The sequence below is a fragment of the Sciurus carolinensis genome, chromosome 10 (genome assembly GCF_902686445.1).
Source record: "Sciurus carolinensis chromosome 10, mSciCar1.2, whole genome shotgun sequence".
NCBI lineage: Eukaryota > Metazoa > Chordata > Mammalia > Rodentia > Sciuridae > Sciurus > Sciurus carolinensis.
In genome coordinates this window covers 138,820,245-138,845,958 of record NC_062222.1, presented here as the reverse complement: position 1 = coordinate 138,845,958, position 25,714 = coordinate 138,820,245, and the positions used below count along the sequence as shown (strand labels likewise).

The following is a 25,714-nucleotide window of genomic DNA, read 5'->3' as shown; positions in this document are numbered from 1 at the left end:
AAGACTGGGGATGTGGCTCAGGGGCTAAGCACCCCTTGGAACATCTTCTTTTGAGGAGCCTATGAGGCACTCTTTGTGCTGGACCATGGCTCACTGAATCCTTCCATCTCAGCTTATATAGCACTATAACCAGCGGAAACTCTAGAGACGTGGGTTTTGTCCTGAGTGAGCCCAGAGATGCCATGTATGCGTACGTTCATGGTTTTGTTCACCTCCAAGGAAACACGTCCTTTCTATTTCTGTGAGGAGAGTGCTTGAAGGTGGGTTGCAGGTTGAGGCTGACTTTTCCTTCCCTCGAGACGACTGCTTGTTCTCCAGGTCTCTGCCATGAAGTGTGGCCTCTTGCCCATCTCCCCAGAAGCGCTTTCCCTTGGAGAAGTGGCTTATCATGACTATCATGGCATTCTGGTGGATGAAGAGGAAAAGGTTTTGATTCAGAAAAATCTGGGACCCAGAAGCAAGGTCAGTTGGCATCATACCGGGTCTCCGTGGAGGGAAGAAGCCCTCTGCACTGTGTGGGTCTTGTTGCCTGTCTCCATCCAGCTCCATGCTTCCCCTCAGGTTCTCATTCTGCGGAACCACGGGCTCGTGTCAGTTGGAGAGAGCGTGGAGGAGGCCTTCTATTATATCCATAACCTTGTGGTCGCGTGTGAGATCCAGGTGGGTGGTGGCCATTCCACTTGGTATGCACTTCACTTAGATGTTTGCGGTCTTCCTGTAATTGTTTTAATAATTGTCTTGCAGGAATGAGCCTTTGAGCAAACTTTGCCAAATGTGAGCTCATGAATTTGGAACTTGACCAGGACAGATGCCATTTCACTGATTTAAGTTAGCAAAAGATTACTGTGGGGGCTGGGGAGATAGCTCAGTTGGTAGAGTGCTTGCCTTGTAAGCATAAGGCCCTGGGTTCGATCCCCAGCACCCGAAAAAAAAAAAAAAGATTACTGTGCTTTTCATTCCCAATTTTTTATATTTCAAATATATAAGTTGTGAGCATTTATGGAGCACTGATATGTGCCGGCCCTTTGTGTGGGTCACGTGTGTGCTCTTTCACTCTCCCTTACACACTCCGTGAGGAAAGGCCGGAGTTGAGAGGTGGGTGTACCCAGTCTCTGCTGCAGCTACTGCACTCTCCGTGGCTGTGCTCAAGCCCAGCTGTCATTCTCCCACTGCTCCTGACTTAAGTGTGGGGCTAGTGAGTTTCTAAGTTTTTAGGTTCCTGAACGGTGTTTTGTTTCCTATTTTTCTGCCAAGTTTAAGTGCCCAATTTTTATTTATTTATTTATTTTTGGGCGGTGCTGGGAATTGAACCCAGGGCCTTGCGAGGCAAGCACTCTACCAACTGAGCTATCTCCCCAGCCCCTGCCCAATATTTTTGTCAAGCTAGAGAAGAACTTCTGAAAATAGTGTTAGGATGAGTGTATCAATACCCATCCTTTTAAAAAAAATTTTTTTATTCTTATCATCTGGTGACTTACTTTCTGTTGAAACCTGCATTTCTATGCAAGTATCTGTCATACTTGTCTGGTTCTCTGAGTCTCTCTATGGAACTCAACCCTAGTGTGTGTTTGTTTTGGAAAAGGTTCGAACTCTGGCCAGTGCAGGAGGACCAGACAACTTAGTACTGCTGGATCCTGGGAAGTACAAGGCCAAATCCCGTTCCCCAGGGCCTCCAGCAGGGGAAGGCACTGCATCACCTCCCAAGTGGCAGATTGGGGAGCAGGAATTTGAAGCCCTCATGCGGATGCTTGATAATCTGGTAAGAATGGTGCCACCACTTGATGAGAAATTTTTCCTGAAAATGCAGTGGTGTTTATGGCAAGTGAGATGACTATTTTCACATGTATCTGAGTATCACTCTCAAAACCATGAAGCCGCCTAGGCTTTTTAATATCTGGGCTAAATCATGATAAGCCACAGTGGTATTTTGTTTTCCCAGCTAATCTTGTATTGGACTTGGTGGGGCAGGAGTGCAGGCTGCTGTTGGCCAGTGTCCATAGGCAGGCTAGAGGGACTTGCTAAATAGCCATATGTCTGGGAATTTGACTTACTAATAAGTTTTAGCTGCTTGGGACCTGATTGCTGGTCCTCAGCTCTTTGCTGCCTGTCTAGTTGGTGGGAGACCTAGTGCTACTTACCTCAGGGACCCAGTCTAGCAGGGCACAGATGGTGGGGCTTGTAGCACGATCGCCAGGGTAAGACCACACAGCGACTGACTTCACAGCAGGACCTGTCTGCGCTAGGGCCTCAGGGAAGATCTCGTCCTTCTGCAAGGGTTAAGGAGAAAACAGTATGTAGAGGTGGCTCTTGGAAATGACCTCAAAGACGAGGTTGGAACATGACCCACCAGGTCAAAAGAAGGCACCCACATAGAGCCATAGTGCAGCTGGGGACAGCTGTGGGAGGCAGGGACCTAGTTATTCGCTTCACTGGATCTAGATTAGAATACTTTCCTAGGGGAGCTGTGGTTGTAGCTCAGTGGTAGAGCACTTGCCTAGCATGTGTGAGGCACTGGGTTCCATCCTCAGCATCACATAAAAATAAATTTATGTGTCCATCTACAACTAAAACAGTTTTTAAAAAACATACTGTCCTAAGGTTTATTTGGTGTCTCAAGGACTGGAGTTGATTTTTGTTGTTGTTTTTGGGTTTTTCTCTGAGGAGCTAAGGATTGAACCCAGGACCTTACGCAGGCCAGGTAAATGCTCTACCCCTGAGCCACATCCCAGCATTGTCCTAGAGTTTGCAGCCTCCCAAACACATCAGGGGTAAATGGTGCTGCCATAGGGGACAGCTGCATCAGACCTCTCAGATGGGCTTCGGGAAGGCCCATCCTAGTGCCCATGACAGCCAGTGTGATGGATGTGAGGCATTGTCACCTCCCGGTGGGAAGGAGGAGCCTTGAGAGGGGCCTGTGTTCATGTGTTGCCATGGCAGCACTGGGGCGAGTGGGGCCATGTTGTAGGCTTTTCCCTTTTTTCTCTTTTGCAGTACTGGGCATTGAACTCCAGACCTTGTCCTTATAACACTAGGCAGGTGCTCTACCTCTGAGCTGCATCCTTAGCCCTTTTTATTTTGAATTTCGAGACAGGGTCTTAATAAGTTGCCCAGTCCAGCTTTGAACTTGTGATCCTCCTGCCTCAACTGCAGAGTAACTGGGATTCAGGTGTGCACCACTGCACCTGGCCCAAATTCCAACTTAATAGAAGAAAGTCCTGGCCTTTGGACCAGGTCCAGATGAGACCTGAGCTTCAGGAGGCAGGAAGTGTAGGCTTTAAGAAATAAAGATCTGGGGCTGGGAAGATAGCTCAGTTGGTAGAGTGCTTGCCTTGCAAACACAAAGCCCTGGGTTCGATCCCCAGCACCGCAAAAAAAAAAAAAAAAAAAAAAAAAAAAAAAAAAAAAAAAAAAAAAAAAAAAAAAAAAAGAAATAAAGATCTGGGAATAAGGATTCCTATACCTGACTCAGGGTGTGTGGGATGTCCTCGTCTTGCTAAGCCTCTTTGTCCTTGGGGCAATATGGGCTGCTAGAAAGAAAGAACGTGGAGTTTCTTTATGGAAGCATTGGCCACAGGCGTGGATTCCTTCAGCAAGGAAGGGATGACAAAGGAGTCTTCCCTGGCCTCTCCCTCCTGCATTCATTGACCACCTACTGTGCAGTCTTGAGAAGATTTTAGGTTTTGGCTCAGGAGTTCATGACAGGGACAGGAGCAGGGGCCTTGGGTCCAAATTGGTTAAGGAAAGCAGGAAAAGGAGCCAGAACTAACAAAGCCGTATAAGAAGCTGTTGGCAAGAGGGGGTGGCCCAGGGTGGTGTCCCTTCAGGAAAGTGGCAGCTAGAGAAACAGTGGCCCACGTGTCTTCAGGTGAGGAGTGTGGCACTGGCCCAGTCGAGGGCTCCTTCCTCCTGGTCAGCACTTTGACCTTCCACCCCTCTTCCACCTAAAAGTTACATGAGGAAGGGGAGAGAGGAGATAAGAATTTACTAACCCACCTCATCTAATGCATTCAGTATATTCTGGAAGGTGGAGAGTAAAATCTAAATTAAGCACTAACTCTGATTTAATAGAGGAGGAAGGCTAATAGGTGAAGTGTTCCTTACAGAAAGTGTGTTTTATTTGGTATCTTCAATGTGTGCACATTATTATAAATTTTAATATTAGAATTCTGTAGTTTATAAGAAATAAATTGGAAGCCAGGAGTGATGGTGCATGCCTATAATCCCAGCACTTTGGGAGGCTGAGGCAGGAGGATTATAAGTTAGAGACTAGCCTCAGCAATTTAGTGAGACCCTATGTCAAAATAAAAAGGGATGGGGAATAAGTGCACTTGGCTCAATCCCTAGTACCAAAAAAAAAAAAAAAAGAAAGAAAGAAAAGAAAAGAAAGAAAGAAATGAAGTGGACAAGAATCACTGACTGTGATTTGTTTTAATCCAGTAGCTGATCAACTGCATATGTTGTCTGCTAATGATGGAGTTAGGTAGAGACTGGGTGGAGAGTCCCACACTGTGAGAAATGTCTCATCTTAAACATTTACACTTAGGAGAAATGCTGAATTGTTTCCACAGCAAAATAGAACTTCAGCTGCCTGCCTGCCTGTCTGTGTGTGCGTGCGCGTGTGTGTGCTCTGGCTGTTAAACACAGGTCCTGGGCACTAAGCATAAGCTCTACTACTGAGCTATATCCCCAGCATCTCCATATTTTTAATTACAAGCCAAGTAGTTGTTCACAGGTCCAAGTATTAGAGAATTCTGTTTTGACAGCATTTAAAGGAAAGAATAAAGGAAAACCAGTGCCCTGTCAGAATAAAATGGTGTTTGTGGGTCCTGAGACTGCACCCTAAAGCCAGGAGCCTCTGAGTCTGGCTGCGTTCCTCCAGACAGTGCTTTTGTGGCTGAGTCATTCTTTACCACCCCTTAGCAGAGCTTGCTCAGATGCAAGCCGCCTGTCCTCGCTGGCCTGTCTGAGGAGCACCGTGAACATGATGACAGTGACTCCCCTGTGATGATGGCCACTCTTAGACGTGTGTCAAAGCAGGGTGGTAATAAAAATGCCTAAGGAGGGGCAGAGCAGGGCTGGGGGAGGGGTCCTGACTTGGGGATAATCGTCCTTCCTTCCTGCGGTTCTTTTTTATTTGAAATGGGGTCTCACCGTGTGGTCCAGGCTGACCCTGAGCTCTTGGACTTGAGCCACCCTCCCGCTTCAGCTTCCTGGTAGCTGGGACCACAGTTGTGCATCACTGCACCTGGTTAGAGTGTCAGCCTCCAAGGTCGCCTGCCTGTCCTCTGCAGCCCTAGGTCCTCTGGGGAATGTTGTGACGTGCAGTGAGTGTGTCATTGGATCATTCAGCACACACCTGTCCAGGCGCTGCCAGCTCTGTGCTGTGTGTGATGGTGCAGCTCTGGTCTTTCACTGCCTCCATGGCCTGGGTTCCATGCACAGCTCAGCCCGGGCCTCACAAGCCTGCAGTCAGGGTGTTGGCCAGGGCTGGCTTCTCATCAGAAGGTGCTGTGCGTTCAGGGAGGGGTGACCCACTTCCAGAGACTGTTTTCTCACAGTGGCAATATTCACGACAGCTTGCTTCTTCAGAACCACAGGGTGGAACTGCATGCTCTTTTTCACCTGTTGCAAATGCCAGTGGACAAAGCATGGCAGATGTTGCATCCGGGCTTGAAGGGCAGGGGCAATCCAGGAGCTGGAGCTGGAGACCATCAAAAAGTGTGTCACTTCCACTAAGTGCTAAGCCCTGTCCACAGCTACTGTCTGGGGGAGACGACTGGCAGGTGCTCCAGCAGAGGGGGATTAGGGGCGGCACAGCTGTGGAAGCATAGCTGGGGGTCATATTCAAACATGAAGTAATTTTGCTGAGAACCAGTTGTCATGAGGTTTGTTTGGTCTTATCTAACGGTTATCACAGCATTTAAACTGTGATTTGTAAGTTCAAAGAGCATTTGTTGATGAGTCTAGTCTGTGCAGTCGCCAGCAGCAGGTAAGTCCTATCACCTTTAAAACTGAAGACACTGTGTAACCAGTACCCAGATGAAAAGCAATGCTGGCACTGCAGAAGTCCTCAGGTCCCTTTTCAGTCACTTGCCCATCCCAGGTGGCCACTGTTCGGTCTCTTCAACAAAGATTGCTTTTGCACTTTTGGACTTTTGATAAAAGTGGACCAGATAGCACATCCTTCTCCACTTGATTCCCTGGGCAGTCAGTGTGTGCGTGTTGTCCATGTGGCTGTGTCTGCTGGTAGAGTCTCTCCTCGTCATGGCCCACTGGTGCATTCCATCTTCTCCATTCTACTTTGCATGGCTCTCTGGGTTGTTGCTGGTTTGCTCTAGTAGGGTGGTGCTGCTGCCAGCATTGGAGGCCTGTCATGGTGAGTGCACGTGTGCCTTCATGGACCACTGGTCAGGAGCGGGACTGCGGAGCTGCGTGTTCTGCCACGGACTCTGCAGTGGAACCTTGCTCTGAGACCTGGAGTACTGACTGCCTTGTCTTCTCTTTGTACCTAGGGCTACAGAACTGGCTACCCGTATCGATATCCTGCCCTAAGAGAGAAATCTAAAAAGTACAGCGATGTGGAGGTTCCTGCTAGTGTCACCGGTTACTCCTTTGCTAGTGATGGTGACTCGGGCACTTGCTCCCCTCTCAGACACAGTTTTCAGAAGCAGCAGCGAGAGAAGACAAGATGGCTGAACTCTGGCCGGGGTGACGAAGCTTCTGAGGAAGGGCAGAATGGAAGCAGTCCCAAGTCGAAGACTAAGGTGTGGACGAACATTACACACGATCACGTGAAACCCTTGCTGCAGTCTCTCTCGTCCGGTGTCTGCGTGCCAAGCTGTATTACCAACTGCTTGGTCTGTGCCTACCTTACTGTTCATAGTTAGATGATGTAGAGCGAGTTGGGCAGCTGGGGCTTCAGAGGCTTTGGGACCCAGCCCTCTGACCCACATGGACTCACGAGCCCCTCCTCATTAACTTGCTTTTCTTTTGAGCCAAAGCTCACTTTATGCCTCAGCTCAAACCCAAGTAATACTCTGCTTGAAACTGCTTAAGATACAGTGCACCTCTTCCCTAATTGCGCCTGAGTCTGACTCCACTCAGCAAAACCCTAAAGAGCTTCTGTGTGCTAACCTGAGAGTAGGGGCTCTCTCAACTCAGCCCCGTCTGCGGTCTCTCGCCTCAGCCACCCCCGGGGGTGCCTGGCCCACGCCTCAGGGCTGCAGGCTCCCTGCTTCCCATCTCTAGTGTTTTCTTAAGCAGTTTTCCGGTGGCCTATGGGTCATTCTCTGCTGGCTTGTCCCCCCTCAGCACTAGTCCCTGCCCTCTGTCCCAAAGTCCCAAAGCCTCGGAAGGCTGGTGCCAGCTGCCCTCTGCATGGACTGTTGCATGTGAGTAGGCGGCCGTGGTGGTGAGTCTTGGACTCCGGGGGTGCGGCATGACGAGTGCAGCGCAGGCCACCTGCAGGCACCAGCGGCAGATGTTGCCGGGCTACTCCGCCCCGTGTCCGCGCCGCGCAGGGCTCCTGTCCCTCAGTAGGTGTCCCTGGGGTCCTGCTGCTGAGAGTGCCTTACCCTCCCCTAGGGAAACCTTTGAGTCTGCCCAGCTCCTGCCTTAGTGCAGCAGATGCCCTTTCCAAAGCCCTGGACTGGAGTCCCTCATGGGGCAGCAGACGCGGGGCCAGACCCGACTGCATGCCTAGCTCAGTAGAACTCAGTTCGCCCAGGTGTCCCAAGACAGCGGGAAGCAGACCAGCTACGTTTCCCCTTTTAACAGTGCCTTTAAGTTTATTTAAAAAAAAAAAAAAAAAAAAAAGGTTTTGTCTTCCCCAGGTGGTTCTGGTGTTTTCCTGATATGCAGTTGGCGAGAAGCCACTGTGCTCCTGAGCAGCTGTGCCACGTGGGTGAAGACCCTGTGTGTTGGCTGGCTCAGAGCGTGGGAGCACGTCTCTTCCCCTTCTGTCCTGCCTCCCTTCTTTTCTTTCTCTGTTTCGCTTGTTAGAGTGGATATTAAAAACAGAACCCCTCTCTGCTGACCCTGGGTACCCTGCCCGCTGCCTGGCAGGTCTCTCCAGAGCGTATGTGCAGCAGGCAGCAGCAGCAGCTGCGAGCTTTGTAGTGATGGCTTGAAAGTTGGGCTGGGTGCAGCTCTGTGGTGGAGCACCTGCCTGGCAAGTGCAAGGCCCTGAGTCAATGCCTGCACTGTTAAAAAAAAAAAAAAAAGAAAGAAAGAAAGAAAAAAGTCACTAGAGGCATTTTAGTCAATGAGTACTTTGAAGGGGACCTTGCTCAGCTGTTTTTATGTGTTTCCTATTTCCTGGAGTAATACACATTCCACGCAGTGTTCCCAGGTTGGTATATCTTAATTTATAATAACTCATGTTAATTTTTTAAATGTGTTCAAGCTTCTGAGGTGGCTGTTTTAACATTTTGACTAAACATTATTCATAATAAGATGCTGGAGTGGTTTTTATCTGAGAAGGTAACCGTCAGCGAGTGCCCGCAGCTCCATGCCCATTCCACACTCCTTCACCAGCGGCTAAGCATTTGACAGTTTTGTTGCTTCCTTTAAGGTCGTATGATTTATGGCTATCTTATTGCCTCTCAAGTATATTCTGAAAGGCACAGCATTTGCTCTCAAAGATGGCTGGTTTTAGTGTTCAGTGGCTATTCACGCCTCAGGTTAGAACCTGACCGAACGTTCATCTTGTGGGAGGCCTGAGTGGCGATGAGCAGGAGGCGAGGCGCACTGACAGCTAAACAGCCTCTGAGGGCTCGCCAGGCGCTTTCATTTTGTTGGGACCGGTTTGCGACACTCAGAAGTTTGTCGTGTAAAACTTGATGTCATGGTCCTCCCCTCAGGAGCTGCTGCAGCGCCTGGCGCTTCCACTCACTTCCACACACAACTCTGGTGGTGCCCCCTCTGCCCACGGTACAGACTCCTGCCCTTCCCCGGGTGGCTGCGTCACATTGCTTCTCATGATCCTGTCATCTCACGCTTCCAGTTGGCTTTGGTGTTGGGGGACTCTCAGGGCGGTGGACCAAGGGCCTCTGAGGGGCCTGCCCCGGCTGGTCATCAGCCTGATTGCCCCAGATCTCTGTGGGCTTTCCCATCGGCTGTGCCTCTGACTCCACTATTCACTGGTTTTTACACAGCCTTGTCTCGCCCCTGTTAGCTCTGCAGAGTGGCCCAGGAAACGTGGTCCTTGGTTCAGCCCTCTGTGAGGTTCAGTGCATGAGCAGATGTGAGATCAGTTGGACAGATGGATGCTGTGGTCTTGCCACTGTTGTCTTAATCCTGACTTCTCAACTGTTCTTGACATTACAGTGGACTAAAGAGGATGGACATAGAACTTCCACCTCTGCTGTCCCTAACCTGTTTGTTCCATTGAACACTAACCCAAAAGAGGTCCAGGAGATGAGGAACAAGGTATGTCCTGCCCTGGGCACTTGGAGGGAACTGGGTGCAGGGTTGGAAGGGATGCTGGCTGCTGTGGGGCAGAGGGGTGCTTGCTTCCAGAGAGGAATCTGCTCTCCCACTAGCAAAGTGAAGTCTCTTTTTCATTCTGATGCTTCGTTCCACCAACAGCGTGGAGCACGGGCAGCAGGCATTTGGGACCTGGGGAGTGTTGAGGTGATGCTTGATCAGGAGCAGATCTGGAGTAGAAGCTCCAGAGCCTGAAATAGCAAGAGTGGGTGACTTTTCTGCCCTTCAGGCTCATTCAGAGGCTTGTGAACTGCACTGGTCAGAATGTGGGCTCCCTCAGTGTTCACAGCGCCCAAGTATTTCCCCAGATTAACAGAGTAGTGACAGACCTGGGCCCTGCCTGAGCCCTCTGGAATGTCCCTCCATCCTTGCCAACCTACACCTGCTAAGCAGTGTGGGCCAATGTCATTAGGCAGGTGTGCCCAGGGTATCTTGCCATCATGGACTGGGGAGAGCACAAGAGCAGTTTGGGATAGGGACCCAGGTGCACAGGCAACATGACTGGCACCCACAGCATGACCTCTCTCTGCTGCTGATGTGTGATTCTCTTCCTTCCTATCCTCAGATCCGAGAGCAGAACTTACAGGACATTAAGACTGCTGGCCCTCAGTCCCAGGTTTTGTGTGGTGTGGTGATGGACAGAAGCCTCGTCCAGGTGAGAGTTCAGAATGTCTCTCATATTAGTGGGTGGTGACTCTGTGTCCGTCTGCTCCAGAGTTGTTATTAACTTGGGAGAGAATGGCTTTATGAGGTGAGTACCCTAGGCAACCAGTTATCTTTGTTACGAATCCTCATGATAAGAAGTAATCCAGCCACTTCCCTTGAGTTCTAGACCGAGCATCAGCATGCTGAGGGCCGTGCCCATCCCTGCAGCCCCTCTCCTCCTAGTGCATGCCTGTGTGAGGGGTGCGTATGGCCCGCTCTGGGGTTAGCAGGGTGCTGTGTAAGTGCTAGAAAAGGAGGGGTTTGATGGACCTTTGCTCTGGTACATACTCATGTCTGCAACAAAGTATTGCTTGGGCTGCGGAGGGTGGGTCCTTGTAAATGTGGTCCACATTTACATGCATTTCTGTAAAATAACTTTACTTAGTGGCACATTGAAGATAATTGTGTAAGTAGTTATCTCAGAATACGAAGATGCCACCTGATGCTTTCGAACCTGACTCTGCAGGGGTAGATGGTGGTTGTTGCATTTTCCGAATTCGGCCAGCGGGTGGTTCTAGTTTCATGTTTGGTGTCTGCACGTAACACTGTGGTTACCGCCATGCTCACTGTCAACTGCTGTCCCTGCTGCATGCTCTTAGCTGGCTTCCCCCGTGCTCAGGGTGGTTGTATGCTAGGCCTGGTGTGCTCTGATGACTCAGTTTACTGTTGCAGGATGCACCCCTCTCTGACTGTACGGAAACTATCGAAGGGCTCGAGCTTACAGAGCAGACCTTTAGTCCCGCTAAATCTCTCTCTTTTAGAAAGGTACTCAATGCCCCGTCCTTACCTAACCTGTCAGTCCGCCGTGCTCTTCTCCCTTCCCTTTCCCCACTGCGCCCCCCTGCAGACCTTGTCTTTGTTACTGATGTAGCTTGAAAGAGACCTCTAAGTCATGTGTGAGATTTCAGCAGACTCTGTTCTGCCTGCTCTGGTCTTTAATTAAAACAGTGGTGTGAAGCATTTTACCACTATTCAGTTTTGCTGAGAAGTGGCCAGTCTGAAGGAGATGGTGCATTCTCACGTTCCACACATGACTGGTTAGTGCATGCTTTTGGGCTCCAGGATTTACCTTTCAGGAGATGCCCACTGCAGGTGGGCTCATCTGGGCTCTGCTGGCAGGTGCAGCTCCCCCAGAGCCCCTCCCCTTGCTTGTTCATCTTTGACCATAGCCATCAGAGGTTATGTCATTGAAAGATGTCATTTCAGAGGAATGGAATTTTTTTTGGGGGGGGGGTACCACATTCCCAGCACTATTTTGTATTTTATTTAGAGACAGGGTCTCACTGAGTTGCTTAGCACCTTGCTAAGTTGTTGAGTCTGGCTTTGAACTTTGGATCCTCCTACCTCAGCCTCCCGAGCCGCTGGGATTACAGGTGTACACCATTGCACCTGGCTTGGAATTTTTTTTAACTGGGATTAGAACAAGGCTGCCGAACTTTATCACCACCCGAGAGAAGTGGGAAATAAAGCAAGACAGTCATCGTCAGCCTTCATTGATAAAAATGCACTTATTTTTACCTTTAAAAATACTCGAGATGATTTTTTTAATATTGCAGGGGACAAAGTCATGAATATTTGAGACCCCACCTTGTGATCTCTGTGTGCATGCATATCTAACCTGTCCAGAGGGTGGACAAGTCCCGGTCAACTCCCGGTCCTGTGTTGTTGTTCAGGGAGAAGGAAGCCTTTTTTAGGCAGTCAGGGTCCTTGAGTGCAGAACTTGGTACCCAGGGTGGAAGGTGGCTGACTGCTTTGTCTAGCGTCTTCAGTGTTTGGCCCTCATTCAGAGGACATTTGCAGGGGCTCTCTCTTCCACTGTAAATGTTTTCAGTGAGATGTAAGTTTCACTTACTGGTATTCCAGTTCAGATATAAGCAGCTTTGTACCAAGATGTTGTATTCCTTCTGGAATCTCTGCTCATAACTTGTGAATTTATGTTTTAATTCAGTGGGTCCTGCTTCCCCCTGTTCTTAGAATTTACTTCCAGTTTCCATTCTTGAAGGAATTCTCAGGGAGATAAAGATGGCTTCTTCCCAGCAGCTTGTTTTTCGTGCTGGCACTTTGGCCATGAGCTGCTGTGATACTGTCGGTTAACAGTGCGTCTCAGGTGTGTGTGGAGGCGGGTGTGGCTGGAAGCCCAGGTGGAGAGCCCTGTGGAGTGATCTGCTGCGTAGCATCTGGCTCTCAGGTGAAGCAGACTGTAGGCCATCACCAAAGTGAGATCTCCTTGGCACTGTGGTGATTTTAGTGGATTTGATCTGTTATGTTCGGCTCTCTGAAAGGCAGGCAGGCAGGCCAGCTTTGTCACAGGATGTGCTTTTGACTGGTTTGTCATCTCGTTATAGCTGTGCTCTGTCCCAGTGGTGCTCACATCCAGTGGTGCTCACACATGGCATGTCACAGTTACCTGGGTGCTTCACAAATAGATGTAGTGTGCCCAGTCTGAAGACTGAGCAGAGCCACCTCTGCTGGCTGGCCCCAGTTGGAGAGATGTCAACTCCCGGTCCCTTGTTTTTTCCTCCAGTGCTGGGGATGGAGCCCAGCGCCTCATGCCTGCTAGGCAAGAGCCCTACCACTGAGTGGTGTGCACCCCCAGCTTACACAGGAATTCTCCCTCCAGCTTCTGTGTTTTTACCTCCCTGTTCCTGAAGTCCATGTTTGTGTTTTGAGCTTTACCCCATCTTGATGATACATATTTCATTTTTATGGCAAAAATGTGCTTTGACCCCATGGATGTCCTCTACTGGAACTGTCATTTTATTCTACTTCTTTTTTTTTGTCAACCTCAAAATGCAGACAGTGCTGCTCCCGTAGAGCGGGGTGCTGCTTCAGCAAGGAAAGAGGACTGTGTCCCGAAAGTGCTCCTCCCCGGGAGGCCAGCTTGTAGATGCTGCTTCCTGTCTGAGGAACAGGTGTTTAGGACTTAGGCAGCTGGGGCTTTCTGGAAGAACTTTCTTTTGCCTTTCATTCCTCCCTCACTGGTAATAGCCATTCACACCATGAAAGGTCTCTTTCCCACAGAAGGGGCCAGCAGTTATCATTTCAGAAAGGACCAATACACCCAGTTGGAGGCTCTTCCAACTTGAGCTTTTGCACATCCCAATGTGGAACCTGCAATAATGTTGGCCACCATCTGCATTTTATTGCCAGTGGATTGAATAGCTGGAGCCGAGGTGTGAAGGTTTGTGTTGCGAGCTGTCCAGTCAGGAGAGAGGGACTCCCCTGTGTATGATGTGCACCTCTCTGTGTCTGTGCCCTCCCCTCATGCTGTGGGGTGGGGGTGCAGAGGGCAGTGAGCCCACCTCTTGAACTCGCTGACCCTGTGCTGAGCTCCCAGCATGCGCATGGCCCAGCACTAAGAGCATCCCTTCAGGTCTCCCCTGGTCTTCTTTGCCTATGAAGACCTGATGCTCAAAGTGGTTAGGTCACTAGCCCAGGAGTGCAGAGCTTTAGGAGTAGAGCCTTTGTCCTGTCCAAACTGCTCAATCAAGAACACAATCACTGGGCTTCTGTTTTGCTGGAGTCCTTATTAGGTAACCTGGAGTCAGAGATGGGGAGACTCCAGGCAGCCTGTTGGAGGGAGCAGCTCTGCTGCACCTGACTCTTCAGTTTGGCTGCCACATGGTCCAGTTCCCCTGCCATCTCAGGCTTTGCCTTGCTCTTTCCTCAGAGTCAGAGGATCACTGCCTGAGCATCTGTTCACAGCTGGGCTGGACATCAGGTTGGCCCTGGGCTGTAGTATCTGCAGGAGGGGGTCCTGGGTCAGTGGCCTGGCTGCACCTTGAGGGTCAGCTGTCCCAGTGTGCGAAGGCTCATGCTAGGAAGCCTTCCAGAACTTTGAAAGAGGGCTTTGAAGTCTAGGTGGTGGTGGGTGCTTGGTATCTGAACAGTCGATGGCAGTGAGTTTGGTGAATCTGTTGGCCTTGGGTTGTCTTCCCATCTGGCTGGCAGTTGCCTTCTGCCTATGGAGCATCTGAAATTGTCATGGTATTTGGCAACCTAGCAGACCTCTCCTGCCAGTAGCGAAACTGAGGCTGCTAGACAGGCTCTGTCTCGGCCAGAGCTGGCGAATGGTGGACAAGGATTTATTTTGCTGTCTTGATGTCGTAGGGTTACTTCTAAATGAAAAGCCATCACCTCAGGTCAGGCTTTGTCAGCAGGAGGCTCCCCTGCCCGTGAGCCTCCAGGCTCTGCAGCAGAGCCACCTCTCCAGCAGGCCCTTCTCCCTGGGGTTCTGTCACGGTTAGCCGTGGAGTGTCCAGGGTACCCTGGGCAGTACCACTCCGTCCAGACCCACCAGACTCCCTGGCCATACCTCCAGGACACTGCCTGTGTGGTGCCCCTTACAGAGGTGCTTGCCAAGGGCACTGAGGCTCCAGGCCTGGCAGCACATGGTTCAGACTTCTCCCGTTTTCACTTGTTTTTCGAAGCTGGCGTTAAGTGACGCGCCTGTGTGTGAGTTCTTGTCGGCATTCTCAGAATGAGCCTCGAGCGTTTGGGAGCCACTTTCCTCCTCCTCCCCACCCCAGCCAGGCTGAGCCGTGGGGCACAGAGCAGTGCTGGGGCTGCCCGCTGGCCCTCTCCCTTGGGCGGTGTCCTGGTGTTGCCCTCTGTGGCTCTGCCTCCTCCTCTTTGGACGTGGCTAGAAGCGGCCCTAGTGTTTTGCTTCGCTTTCTTGATATAGATGCTCGTAGTTTTCCAGATTCCTCAGGCATACCCTGGTGTTGAGGGGCGTTTTGTTTTGGGATGTGTTTGGGAGCTGTTGTAAACCATGTACTTACCTGTGCTCCCACCTTGCCTGGAGTGCTGGCGCCGGGGACGTTTTCTGAAGTCGCGTGGGAAGGGAACCCCTGTTGTAATTGGCACAGAGAGGCCCTTTTTCTGTTCTAGTGGGCAGGGGGCAGGTGGTCCCTGCTCTTGGGTCTGCAGTTGGTGCCTTTGCTTTTGAACCTGAAGGACTGTGGTCGGGCTGCTTTTCTGTGGTTTGTTCTGTAACATTGAACCCCGTTTCCACATCTTCTGCCCCTGAAGGCTATGCTGAGTCTAGGCCATGGGCCCTTGGCGGTGCAGTTCTGGGGTATCTGTCTGCTCCTGGAAAGCCTCCCTGCCCTGCCTGCAGCCTGCCTGGGAGGAGGGAGTGCCCCTTGGCCAGGCTTCTGCAGACCATGCCCCTTCTGTCCACAGGGGGAGCTGGTGACGGCCTCCAAGGCCATCATTGAGAAGGAGTACCAGCCCCATGTCATCGTGAGCACCACGGGCCCCAACCCCTTCAACACACTCACAGACCGCGAGCTGGAGGAGTACCGCAGGGAGGTGGAGCGGAAGCAGAAGGGCCCTGAAGGTGAGTGAGGAGCAGCAGCCTAAGGCTTGCAAATGGGGCATCCTGTGCGTGCAGCACAGCCTGTGTGCTGTTCAGGCCTACACACTTGGGCACACTTGTCCGTATGCATTTCCAAAGAATCGAGAAGTTCAACATACGTGGGAATGGTGCTGCTGAAAGGGTGATGTCCGAGAGCCCTATGCCGCTGTGGCTTCTGTGCGCCCACCCAAAGGAGGCTGTGCCTGGGGTGCCTTGCTCAGGAGCTGCCCTGGCGGCTGTGGGAGGCGCCCTCCGCAGCCCTTGGGCCCGCTGTACTGTGCAGAGAGCTCTCGGGTGTGAGGGCCTAAGCCATTCTTCTGATGAATTTCCATCTGTGTGGAGGGATGAGAACGTCCACAGAAGAATCCACTAGTTAGTGGGAGGGCCTGCCTGAGAGTTCACGACACCTAGCTTTTTGTATACACGGTGATTTGGCTTTCCTGAGAAGAGGCCTCCTCTGCTTCGTGGGAATCGTTAACGCTAATTGTTACTAAGTGCCAGCTTCCTGCTAAGTGTCGTGCAAATGGACATCCTGTCTCATTCTGGAAGTGACCCTGAGAGGTGGCCCTGTTCCTTCAACTGGAGCAGGGGTTCTGGGCAGAGACGGCAGGCAGCTCTGCAGGAACACGGTTGCTCTGCTCATGCTTACCACAGTTGCTCTGTGACTTGGGGTTGCTGACATTATTTTCTTCATGAACCCCGAGGATTTCCCCATACAGGGGTGATCACAGGCCATGAGTAGCCTGTTGACTGCCCTGGCGCTCTCAAGGCATGCCAAGGAGGGGCCACGTGCTGGCCTAACCTTTTTCTATTGGTGACTTATTGACAAAGGTAGCCATGATTTTGTGAATGATGATCGGACAGTTCTGTAACAAATGAAAATAAATGGAACTGGGCATCAGAGCCTCAGGGAGCGGGTGTTTCCAAACTACAGGTTTTGAAAAGTGGAACCAGAAATTTTGAGAACAAAGAGTAGGGCTCGCAGAGTGCTGGAGCAGGCTGGAACTCAGGCTGCCCGAGGCCAGCACCTCTTCTCCGTTAAGGCTCTGGTGCTGCAGGAAGGAGACATGCAGACCTTTGGTTTCTGGAAAGCGGTGGTGCCCTCAGTTGGGAGGCAGCTAGCCTGGTAGAGTGGAGTCTGAGGTCAGAGAGCAAAAGAGGAGGTCTGAAGAACTGGGCTGTATTGACTATATTTTCCCTAAATGAGAAACAGGCTGGGGAGTTTCTGAACCCAGCCAGGGTCCTAGTTCCTGCATTTTCCCTCTGATACTTATCAGTGGATTTTACTTTAGGGGAAAAAAAAAAAATCATCACAGTTATCAGGTTTACTTTATTGATAGAAAAATGTTCTGCATAAGAAATTAAGACCAAAGTAGTGCCAGCATGGCATGCTGGGGGGTGGCAAGTGGGGCGAGGACACGGAGCTGCTGGCCACTTGCTCTGCAGAGGATAGGCGGGTCTAACTTTTCAGTCTGTTGCAAGGACCCTGGCAGATCTTCTTGGGAATAAGAATAGAATTAACTTTGTACCCAAAATTGGTTAAATGTTCAGAACTTCAAATAACCCCCCACTTGTACCCAGCCCTTTAATCCTTTTCTAAAGGCTATGGGGAAGAGGGTGAAGGCATGAAGCCACGCTGTCTGTTCCAGAACACGCCGCCCAGGAAGCTCAGCCTGACCTTGGAGGCAGCCTGAGGGCAGAAGGGCTGACTGAGTCTGCCGCTTAAGAGACTGAGTTAGCCACCTTTCCCTCACTGTGGCCAAGTACCTGATGCATAAACAACTCAAAAGGAGGGAGGGTTTATGTGGGCTTGTGGTTCCAGAGGTTTCAGTCCATGGTTGGCAGGCTACCTTGCTTTGGGCCTGCAGTGAAGCAGACATCATGACAGGGAGGGCCTGGTGGGGCAAAGCTCCTGACCTCGTGGTGGCAGGGAAGAGAGAGATGAAGGAGCCAGGTCCCTTCAAGGGCATGCCCCACAGTGACCCGCTTCCTCCAAGCAGGCCTCCCTTCTGAAGGCTTCCCCACCTTCCTGTGGTGCCCTCAGCCAGGGATCAGACCTGCAACATATGAGTTTTTGTGGGACAACTGTAAGCTCCAAACCATAATGGGGGCTAAGGGTCCTGGGGTCTCAAGCTCCATGTGCATGTCCTTGCTTTGTGTATACCTGCAGACAATCTGGATGAGGCAACAGAGCAGAAGGAAGAGAGCCCTCCAGACCAGTCAGCTGTGCCCCACACTCCCCCCAGCACCCCTGTCAAGCTTGAAGAAGGTGAGCTCTGGGCGGAGGCAGGGGTGTAGCGGCCCTGATGTGGGAGGGTGCATGGCTGTGTGCGCTGGCACCTGGTTGTGGCAGTAGTTCTGTTAGTGTGAATAAAGAAGTGTGCATCTGCATCGAAACCAGGGCCTTACGCAGCTCTAGGAGTCCCAGGCCTGTCCTCCATCTTTCCTGTACTGGGTAACTTGAGGCAAAACAGATCACAGCCATTATGATTGTGGGAGGGCAACTTCAGGGGTGGGACCCACCAGAGTTCTAGTGCCAGCTTTGCCCGTTGCTTGCCTACTTACCATCCTTTGTCACGTTGAGAGGGCACCTGAGTGCCTTCCGTTGTTGGGCTGCAGGACGCTTGACCTGCTGCGCCAGGCTGGCACCGGGAGGCTGTGTGCAACCGTTGCCTCTCAGACCACCGCACGTCCGTGGTGTGTGTTCTGACACGTCTGTCCCTCAGTCTTGTACATCCGTGTCTCCCATGAAGCCTGTGGCTCCCCTCCCCGTTCTGTGTCCTACAAGAGTGGCTCGGCCTTTCTTGTGTAACCCGGTGGCTGTGACTTGAGTGCATAGACTCTCTCCTGTGCTTCTCTCTCTCGCGGCCGCCTTACAACAGGAGCTGGATGTGCTAAAGAGTACCTGCTGCCCTAGTAAGTACTGCCTGCGCCCGCGCGCCGCTCATGCCAGTGCTGTGCTTTGCCTCATTCTCCTGCTTCTTTGTTGTTTAAGTTTTGTTTTCTGTTTGTTCAAAACAAAAACCAAGGCCCTCTTTTTGTACCCAACCCTTCCATGACCTCCCCATGAGTCAGTTACCTGAGCACTGTGCAGGGACAGTGGCCTGCATGAGTGGTGGGATGGCCTCCCTGGGGACCCCACAGGCTGCACAGTGATGCTTAGAGCAGTGGATCTGAGTGGAGTTTTTAAGTTCATTCTCTGAGAATCTCTCGATTGTCAGGTCAGATGTAAATGCAGACAAGGTTCCACCAGGTGGCTTCTTCCACCAGGTGCATGGAGTCCTGTTTATTTGGACCTGTTTAAACTGGGATTGGTAATTTGAAGTGGGTTGAAGAGAGATATTAGTACTTTAAGAAATGTGACATTTGTCAAATGATGGACAGTCTGAGCGCATGCTAGGACCTCCATCTTGGAGTGTTAGCTGCTGTGAGCTTGGCAGAGGAAGCCCTAGTCCCTCGGGGTGGGGAGTACCTGCGCCCCCAGCCCTCCCTCCTGCTGAGTGTGGCATGGAGCGAGGGCAGAGGGCAGCTAGGAGGGTGGCCTCTGGGGCACCCCCTGCTCCCTAAGCTACAGCAGGGTCGGTCCCTCCTGCCACGCTTAGCTCCCTGTCCTGAGATGTGGCTTGATTTTTAAGTACTAAATGGTTTGGTGTTGCCTAACATGTGGTCCTTTGTAGACTATTTAGAAACCTACCACACTGGTGTCCCTGGGGTGGGTGTAGGAACATAGGTAGGTGGGAACCAGCCCCATGCTTTCTGGAGACAGGAGATGTTTTTGCTCTTTCCTGTTGACCAGTTTGGATTGTGAAGATGGCTTGATTTTTTTTTTTTTTTTGGTTTTGTTTTTACAATTTGCCTAATAGTTCATTTCTTTTGACTCTCCAACCTAAATGGCTTTGTTTTGTTGGAGGTGCATGCTCATGGGGTCTGGGAGTTAGTTCATGGTTCTCTCCTGGCCCTGGGGGAAGACCAGGTGTTGTGGAACCAAATCTAGGCTTGATTTCAGACCTGCCAACACACTGGTGGCGCTTCGCCAGGCTTGCCCGCTGTGCCTGCCCTCAGTGTGCTCCCCCTGGGAAGGCACTAGAGGTCCCTGCAGACAGACCTTTCCTAGCTTTAGCTGCACCTAGCTAAGCTAGAGATCTAGTTAGAGCTTCTTGTCTTGGAAAATGCATAGAATCCTGTGAGTGGCAGCTCCCCCTGCTGGCACTCAAGCTTCGGGTGACCAGACAGGAGCCCTAAAGCCCTTCTCCCACCCCTGCCCGCCAGACCTCCAGCAGGAGCCTGCTTCCGGAGACGACAGTGATGCCGCCACCTTCAAGCCGACTCTCCCTGACCTGTCCCCTGACGAGCCTTCAGAAGCACTTGGCTTCTCAGCTGTAGAGGAGGAGGAAGCCCAGGGCCCCCCAAGTCCCACCCCAGCCCCCACTGCTGACCCTGAGCCAGCCTCAGCCCCAGTGGCTGAGGAGGCAGCCCCCCCAGCTGCCGAGGAGGGGTCTACTGTGGATCCTGGCAGCGACGGGTCTCCAGGCAAGTCCCCATCTAAGAAGAAGAAGAAGTTCCGTACCCCTTCCTTCTTGAAGAAGAGCAAGAAGAGGAGCGACTCCTGAAGGCCCGCCCTGCAGTGTCACGCCTGCAGTGGCCCTGGCTCTGCCAGAGCCCTGTCTCTGTGTTCTGTCCTCCTGTGTAATGGAATGCAAAAAGCCAAGCCCTCCACATAGCTAGGCCCTCCCGCGTGTGCCAGCCCCATGCAGACCGGTGCTAACCGTGTGTGCTCGGCATTCCCCACAGGGCTCACTGCCTGAGTTCTGGGGGAGGCGGGCCTCTAAGTCATGGTCCTGGCCGGAAGGTACCAGAGGCTTCTGCCAGCTCTGGCACTGCCCCCCTGGACCTTGACCTTGCATCATCCTTCCTGTTGTGAAATAACTGCTCAGCTTCCTCTTTCCCCCAAGGTGTCTCAGGTGACTGAATCAGACTTGTGGCTTGGCTCAGTGACCTCCCTCCTTCCTGTACATGGCCGTGGTGCTACGGAAACACTTGCATGCCTGCCCTGTGGCCCAGGGTACCACGGTTGCTTTGAAGAGGTGGATTTGGGCCTGATGCTGTGCATGGTCTGACAGACCACCCTCCACCACAACCAGATTCAGGGGTTCACTGTTGATCTTATTCACTGGGGTCTCTGGATTCCTGTCATAGGGAAGGGAATGCCAGGAGGAAGAGAGTCCTTTCTAGAATTTTCCTTGGCAGGTTTGCAGTCTAGCCTCCCTTTTGACTAAATGTGAACAGACCAGTTCTTTAGTTTCTTTCTAGAGCCTGTGGCAGACTACAGCAGAGCACTGTGTGCCTGTCAGTGGGGGGAGGGTTTGGAACCGATGGGCAACCTGTTCCCACCTTAGGTCAGCCTGGAAAATGCCCTGGTTCTGACAGAAGTGAACTCGAGATGCAAGTCGGTCTCAGCGGCCCACCTAACCTCTAACCTCTGGCATCCTTCTCTTTTGCTGTGAATTTTCACTTAACTCACATCCCTGGAAAAGGGCTTGAGGCTGCTCAGTGGGAGCCAGTGGATGGCCATATGTCGTCCTCAAAGGTGGCTTGTGCCAGGAGCTGCTGGTAGCAGTGGGGCTGTGTCTTCAGCACGAAGGGCTGAATGCCCATGATCCCACCGACACCGTGCCTGAGGGACCCGAGCTGGCAGCAGGGCGACCCAGGTCCTGCTGCCAAGGTGGCATGAAGTTCCTCACCTTCATCCTGGACTCTGCCTTCTGTCCCCACCCCTCTCCTGCCCTACGTATGCAGTGACCTTCAGTTTTCACTTTTGTAGTCTGATTCTTTGTATCACAACATGAAATGTAGTTGCCTACACGACGCAGACTGCAGATAGCCTGTGCGTCCTTTCCTCATTGTAACGTTTTACTCACAAATAAAACTCTTTAAGCAGTTTCTTTGTCTAAATTTGGGAAGCAATTTTATATTTTAGTGTCTTTCTTCCCTTAATGTAGGATTTCCATGTTCCACAGCAGGAACCCACCCCTATGCTTTTGTTGGTTGGTTTGTTTGAGATAGGGGGGGCCTTGCCTGCCCAGGCTGCTCTCTCAACTCATGGGCTTAGTGAATCCTTCTGCCTCAGTCTCCCCAGAAGTTTGGGTTACAAGCCTTGCCTCTGCGCCCAGCATCAGTATTTACTTCTGGTTGTGGACTAGGAAGGCCCTTCTAACTTAGTGCCCCTGCTGGGACTCCCTGGGGAACTCAAGGTGGCATTTGGGAGCTGCTGGACAGGGCCCTGAGCATGTAAGCCTGTCCTCACACTCTGTCTCCCAAATGTGAGTAGACTAAGTCTCTGGTTCAGGAACAGCAATGTGGCCATATCTCATGGGGCGGGGTCTGGAATAGTGACAGCTTAAGGCTCCGCCTGTCTGTCCCAGGACTGATCCCAGTCTGGGACGGTGGGTCTCTGCCCCACTCCCCCAGCCCATGCCAAGGAGTGGAAGTAGACTGTGGGTCCCTGTGTTCTTCTGGGTCCTAGTTAAGAGACATTCAGCTGCAGCCACCTCTCCAGGTTTTGGCTGGTGGGGCAGAACTGTGTCCTAGAGAAAGGCACCTGGTGGAAAAGAGCTGCTTTATTGGTCATTAAGAAACCTGGGCAGTGGCCCATGCCACTAATGAGAATAACGAACAAAAACCTGGATGTTCTTGGAGTTGCCGACCCTACTTGGGCCTGTGGAGTGAGAAGGCGGCAAGGCTGCCCAGACTGGCCCTGTCCCAGAGGGAAGAGTGGGCCCCGTGGCTCGGCTACTCGGCCTTGAGGGTGGGTGCCGGATGCCTCAGCCTCCGCAGGAGAAGGTAGGGGAGCAGGAAGAGCCCTGAGCACACGGTGAAGCAGGCCTGGGCCCCAGCCAGCCAGTACACTGCGGAGAGTCAGACCGTGAGTGGGGAGGCAAAAGCAGCACCCGGGGGCTGAGGGGTCCCACAGCCCGTACCTGAGGCAGCCACCATGGGCCCCACCGCCCTGGCCAGGGCACCGAGGCTCCGCAGAGTGCCCATGACAGTGCCCTTCTGCCCTGGAGAGCCTGTGGGGAAAGACCTCATCAGGGGCCTGCCAGCCACCTCCCACCTTGGAGGCCTTGGCTGAGGAAGGACTTACCGTAACTGGCAACCATGGAGGACAAGCATGGCACCACAACAGCAGCAGCTGGGGGGAACATTGGGGAGGCACCTGTGAGCCCAGAGGAGAGTGACGGGGCTCCCCCTCCAGCCCTGCAGGGCCCACTCACCAAAGGAGTAGAGCAGCAGCCCTAGGCCCAGCACGGGCAGTGACTGCCCCCAGCCAATGAGGAGGAAGGCTGGCACCAGCAGCAGCAGGGCCTGCAGTGGTCACATGGCTTTAAGACCAGCCCTGCTGCCCACCCACAGAGCCCAGGGCACCACCGGCCACCCACTGCAAAGGATGCTCCTACCCGCTTGACAGCTGCCACTTCCCTGCCGGGGCCGATCCGCCGAGCATAGGTGCCCTGGATGGTGGCCATGGTGAGGCCGATGAAGAAAAACATCTTGCCCTGCTGCAGACTGGGAGGCAGAGGATGAGCGTCCAGCCCTCGGCCACTGAGGGCCTGGGGATGGGTGGGGTGGAGGGCAACACAGGCTTCTTGGACGGGAGTTGAAGAAGGGCATCCTCAGATGGGCACCCACCTGCTGAACTGGAAGCGCTGGTGGGCCAGGAAGCTCAGCGTGAACTCCAGACCCGAGAACAGGAAGAGGTAGAGGAAGTAGACCAGGCCCAGGCGGCGCAGGCTGCCAAGCTCTGCAGGGCAGCAGGGGGCGCAGGTGGGCCTCCGAGCAGGCAAGGCAGCCACAGGCTGGAAAGCCCTGGTATAAAGGGCAGGCTCCTTACTGTCTCCCGCAGGTGGGTCCTGGCCACGGGCAACGGCTGCAAAGCGGAGGAGGGCCAGGGGGCTGAGCAGGTCAGCAGCAGCTTGGAAGCCGAGCGTGATGGAGGCTGCCTGTGGGGGAGTTGGAGAGGCCTGCCAGCTGAAGGAAGAGCACCGCCGGGGCACTGCAGGGCCCAGGGCACCAAAGAGGGCAGCGCAGCTCCTCTGGCAACACGCAGTGGCACACACCGGGGACACCCCACAGGACCCAGCCTCCAGCCCTACCCGCTTCTCTGGGGGTAGTGTCTCTGGCAGGAAGCAGAAGATGAAGAGCAGGTTGGAGACTGCGAAGAGCAGGCTGAACCAGGGTGCCATCTCCACAGACAGGGTGGCACCGAGCATGGGACCCAGTGTGAAGGCCAAGGAGAAGGCCACTCCGATCACCGCCTGGGGAGAAGGCCAGCAGGAGCTGGGCAGAGAGGCCGAGGCCCGGGCCCAGGCCACCCCGCCCAGGCCTGTGCACTCACCATGCCTTGGCTGCGGGCGGGAGCTGAGCTCAGGTCGGCAACGATGGCGGTGGAGAGGCTGACGTTCCCCTTGCTGATGCCCCCAATCACCCTGGAGGCCAGAAAGGCCGCGAAGCTCCGGGACGCCGCCCACACAGCATAGGAGGCGACCAGGCCCGCCTAGCAGGGCAGCGGCAGTCACTTGGGGCCGAGGCCGCACGCCCCGACTCTTCCGCCCACGCCCCGCCAAGCCCGCCGCGCGGGCGGCCGAGACACGTACCAGCGACAGCAGCATCAGCGGGCGCCTGCCCAGGCGGTCGGAGGCGGCCCCGCCGAGCGGCGCGGAGAGGAACTGCAGGCAGGAGAAGGCCGAGCCGATCAGGCCTGCGGAAGGGCCGCTCGTCAGCCCGGGCGCCGCCAGCCCGCGCCCGGGGCCCGCCGGCCGCGCGCCTACCTCCGAACAGCACGCTGTGGTACCTCTTCTCCGCCGGCATCCCGATGGCCGCGGCGAACCAGTCCACGCCGCGCTGCCACGAGCCGTAGAGCGGGTCCTGGGGGCGGGGAGCCAGAGGTGGGCGGGCGCGCGGGCCGGGGCCGGGGCCGGGGCCGGGGCCGGGGCGGGCTGCGGGCTGCGGGCGGGGGGCTCACGTGCGCGCGGCCGTGGCTCTCCAGTAGCCCGGGCAGCAGCGGCAGCAGCAGCGTGAAGGCCAGGAGGTCCAGCAGCAGGCCGAGGAAGAGCACGGCCACCACGCGGCGCTCGGGCGCGGGCCGCCGGCGGATGGGCGGGCGCGGGGTGCAGCCGGCATCCGCCCCCCACCCCATGGCGCCCGGGGCCCTGCCTAGACCTCCGGGGGCCGCAGCGCTGACCGCCGAGGAAGAGGAGCGCGCGGCGACCGCTCCCCGGAAGCGCCCGGCCCCACCCCTTCCGGCGGCGCGTGCGCGACTCGGGCAGCGGCCCCGGGCGACTTGCTGGCGCCTGCGGAGGCCGGGCGTCCTCTTGCACCGAGCAGCCGCGCCTCGAGGGGACTGCAGCACCCGCTTGGTCCCGCAGGCCGCCCTCCCGGCTCCAGTCGTGCGCCTGGCCAGCCCCCCGGAAGGACCCAAGCCTGTGGTCCAACTTGCCTGTGCCTCCCGCCCCACGGAGTTCTTGACAGTTTTGGCTTGAGCCCGACATGCCACTCGGGGCACTGTCCTCCTCTGTGCCCTCCATTCTGAGCCCCAGACTTGCTAGTCCAACTGTGGCCTTGACACTACCCCTTGGTCACCTCGGAGGCAATCAACAAGTGTTCACTCTGGGTCATATCCAAAGTCAAGCTCCGGTCCATCCCTAGCCTTTTCGGTGAGATGTCACGCTGCATCAGAGAAGTCAGAAATCAAGGCAACGCCGACCCATCTGGACACAGTAATCCAGTCTGTGTTCAGTCACGTACTGCTCAACAGGACGCACGTGGAGAAAGGTGCAGCTAGGCAGTGTTGTGCAGACATCACAGATGAGTGTCTTCAGTTAGGACACTACTACAGTACTAGGCAGTGTCACCTTATGGGACCACCATCCTAAACCGAAATGTAGCCAGGCACGGTGAGTGTTACAAGCCTGTCACCCCAGGCTAAACAGGAGAGAAAGTGCAGTCCAGGGCTGGAGCTGTGGCTCAGTGGTAGAGTGCTTGCCTAGCATGAGGCCCTGGGTTCAATTCTCAGCACCACATATAAATAAATAAAATAAAGATCCATTGACAAAAAAAAAAAAAAAAAAAGTGCAGTCCAGCCCCAGCAACCTTGCAAGGTGCTGTCTC

General features: G+C 53.6%; 2 protein-coding genes across 16 annotated transcripts in view; one reads left to right on the top strand and one right to left on the bottom strand.

The window, feature by feature from the left end:
* Positions 1-21,490, top strand: part of Add1 (adducin 1) — a 71,949-nt gene extending 50,459 nt beyond the window's left edge. For 4 of the 12 annotated variants that reach the window (XM_047566635.1, XM_047566636.1, XM_047566637.1 and 1 more), the window contains 10 exons: positions 319-462; positions 562-660; positions 1,583-1,759; positions 6,513-6,857; positions 9,328-9,429; positions 10,052-10,141; positions 10,864-10,956; positions 15,376-15,532; positions 17,721-17,819; positions 19,820-21,490. In XM_047566635.1, the coding sequence (XP_047422591.1) occupies positions 319-462; positions 562-660; positions 1,583-1,759; positions 6,513-6,857; positions 9,328-9,429; positions 10,052-10,141; positions 10,864-10,956; positions 15,376-15,532; positions 17,721-17,819; positions 19,820-20,160 (1,647 nt within the window). In that variant the 3' untranslated portion in view covers positions 20,161-21,490. Of the gene's footprint in view, positions 1-318; positions 463-561; positions 661-1,582; positions 1,760-6,512; positions 6,858-9,327; positions 9,430-10,051; positions 10,142-10,863; positions 10,957-15,375; positions 15,533-17,720; positions 17,820-18,432; positions 18,468-19,819 lie in introns of those variants that run through there. The other 8 variants (XM_047566641.1, XM_047566639.1, XM_047566642.1 and 5 more) reach the window with 8 other exon arrangements.
* Positions 21,491-22,147: 657 nt separating this feature from the next.
* Mfsd10 (major facilitator superfamily domain containing 10) lies at positions 22,148-25,510 on the bottom strand. Of its 4 annotated transcripts, XM_047566649.1 has the most exons (12): positions 24,570-25,486; positions 24,376-24,472; positions 24,202-24,305; positions 23,943-24,101; positions 23,701-23,862; positions 23,439-23,547; positions 23,237-23,348; positions 23,005-23,113; positions 22,822-22,912; positions 22,692-22,739; positions 22,528-22,617; positions 22,148-22,455 (listed from the first exon to the last, which is right to left on the bottom strand). In XM_047566649.1, exons 1-12 carry the CDS (start codon positions 24,741-24,743, stop codon positions 22,340-22,342), a joined length of 1,371 nt encoding a protein of 456 aa, XP_047422605.1. In that variant the 5' UTR covers positions 24,744-25,486; the 3' UTR covers positions 22,148-22,339. The 4 variants fall into 4 exon arrangements, with proteins under 4 accessions (XP_047422605.1, XP_047422604.1, XP_047422603.1 ...); XM_047566648.1 differs by having other exon boundaries at positions 23,237-23,547; positions 24,202-24,273; positions 24,570-25,495; XM_047566647.1 differs by having other exon boundaries at positions 23,237-23,547; positions 24,570-25,492.
* Between the last annotated feature and the right edge of the window lie 204 nt (positions 25,511-25,714).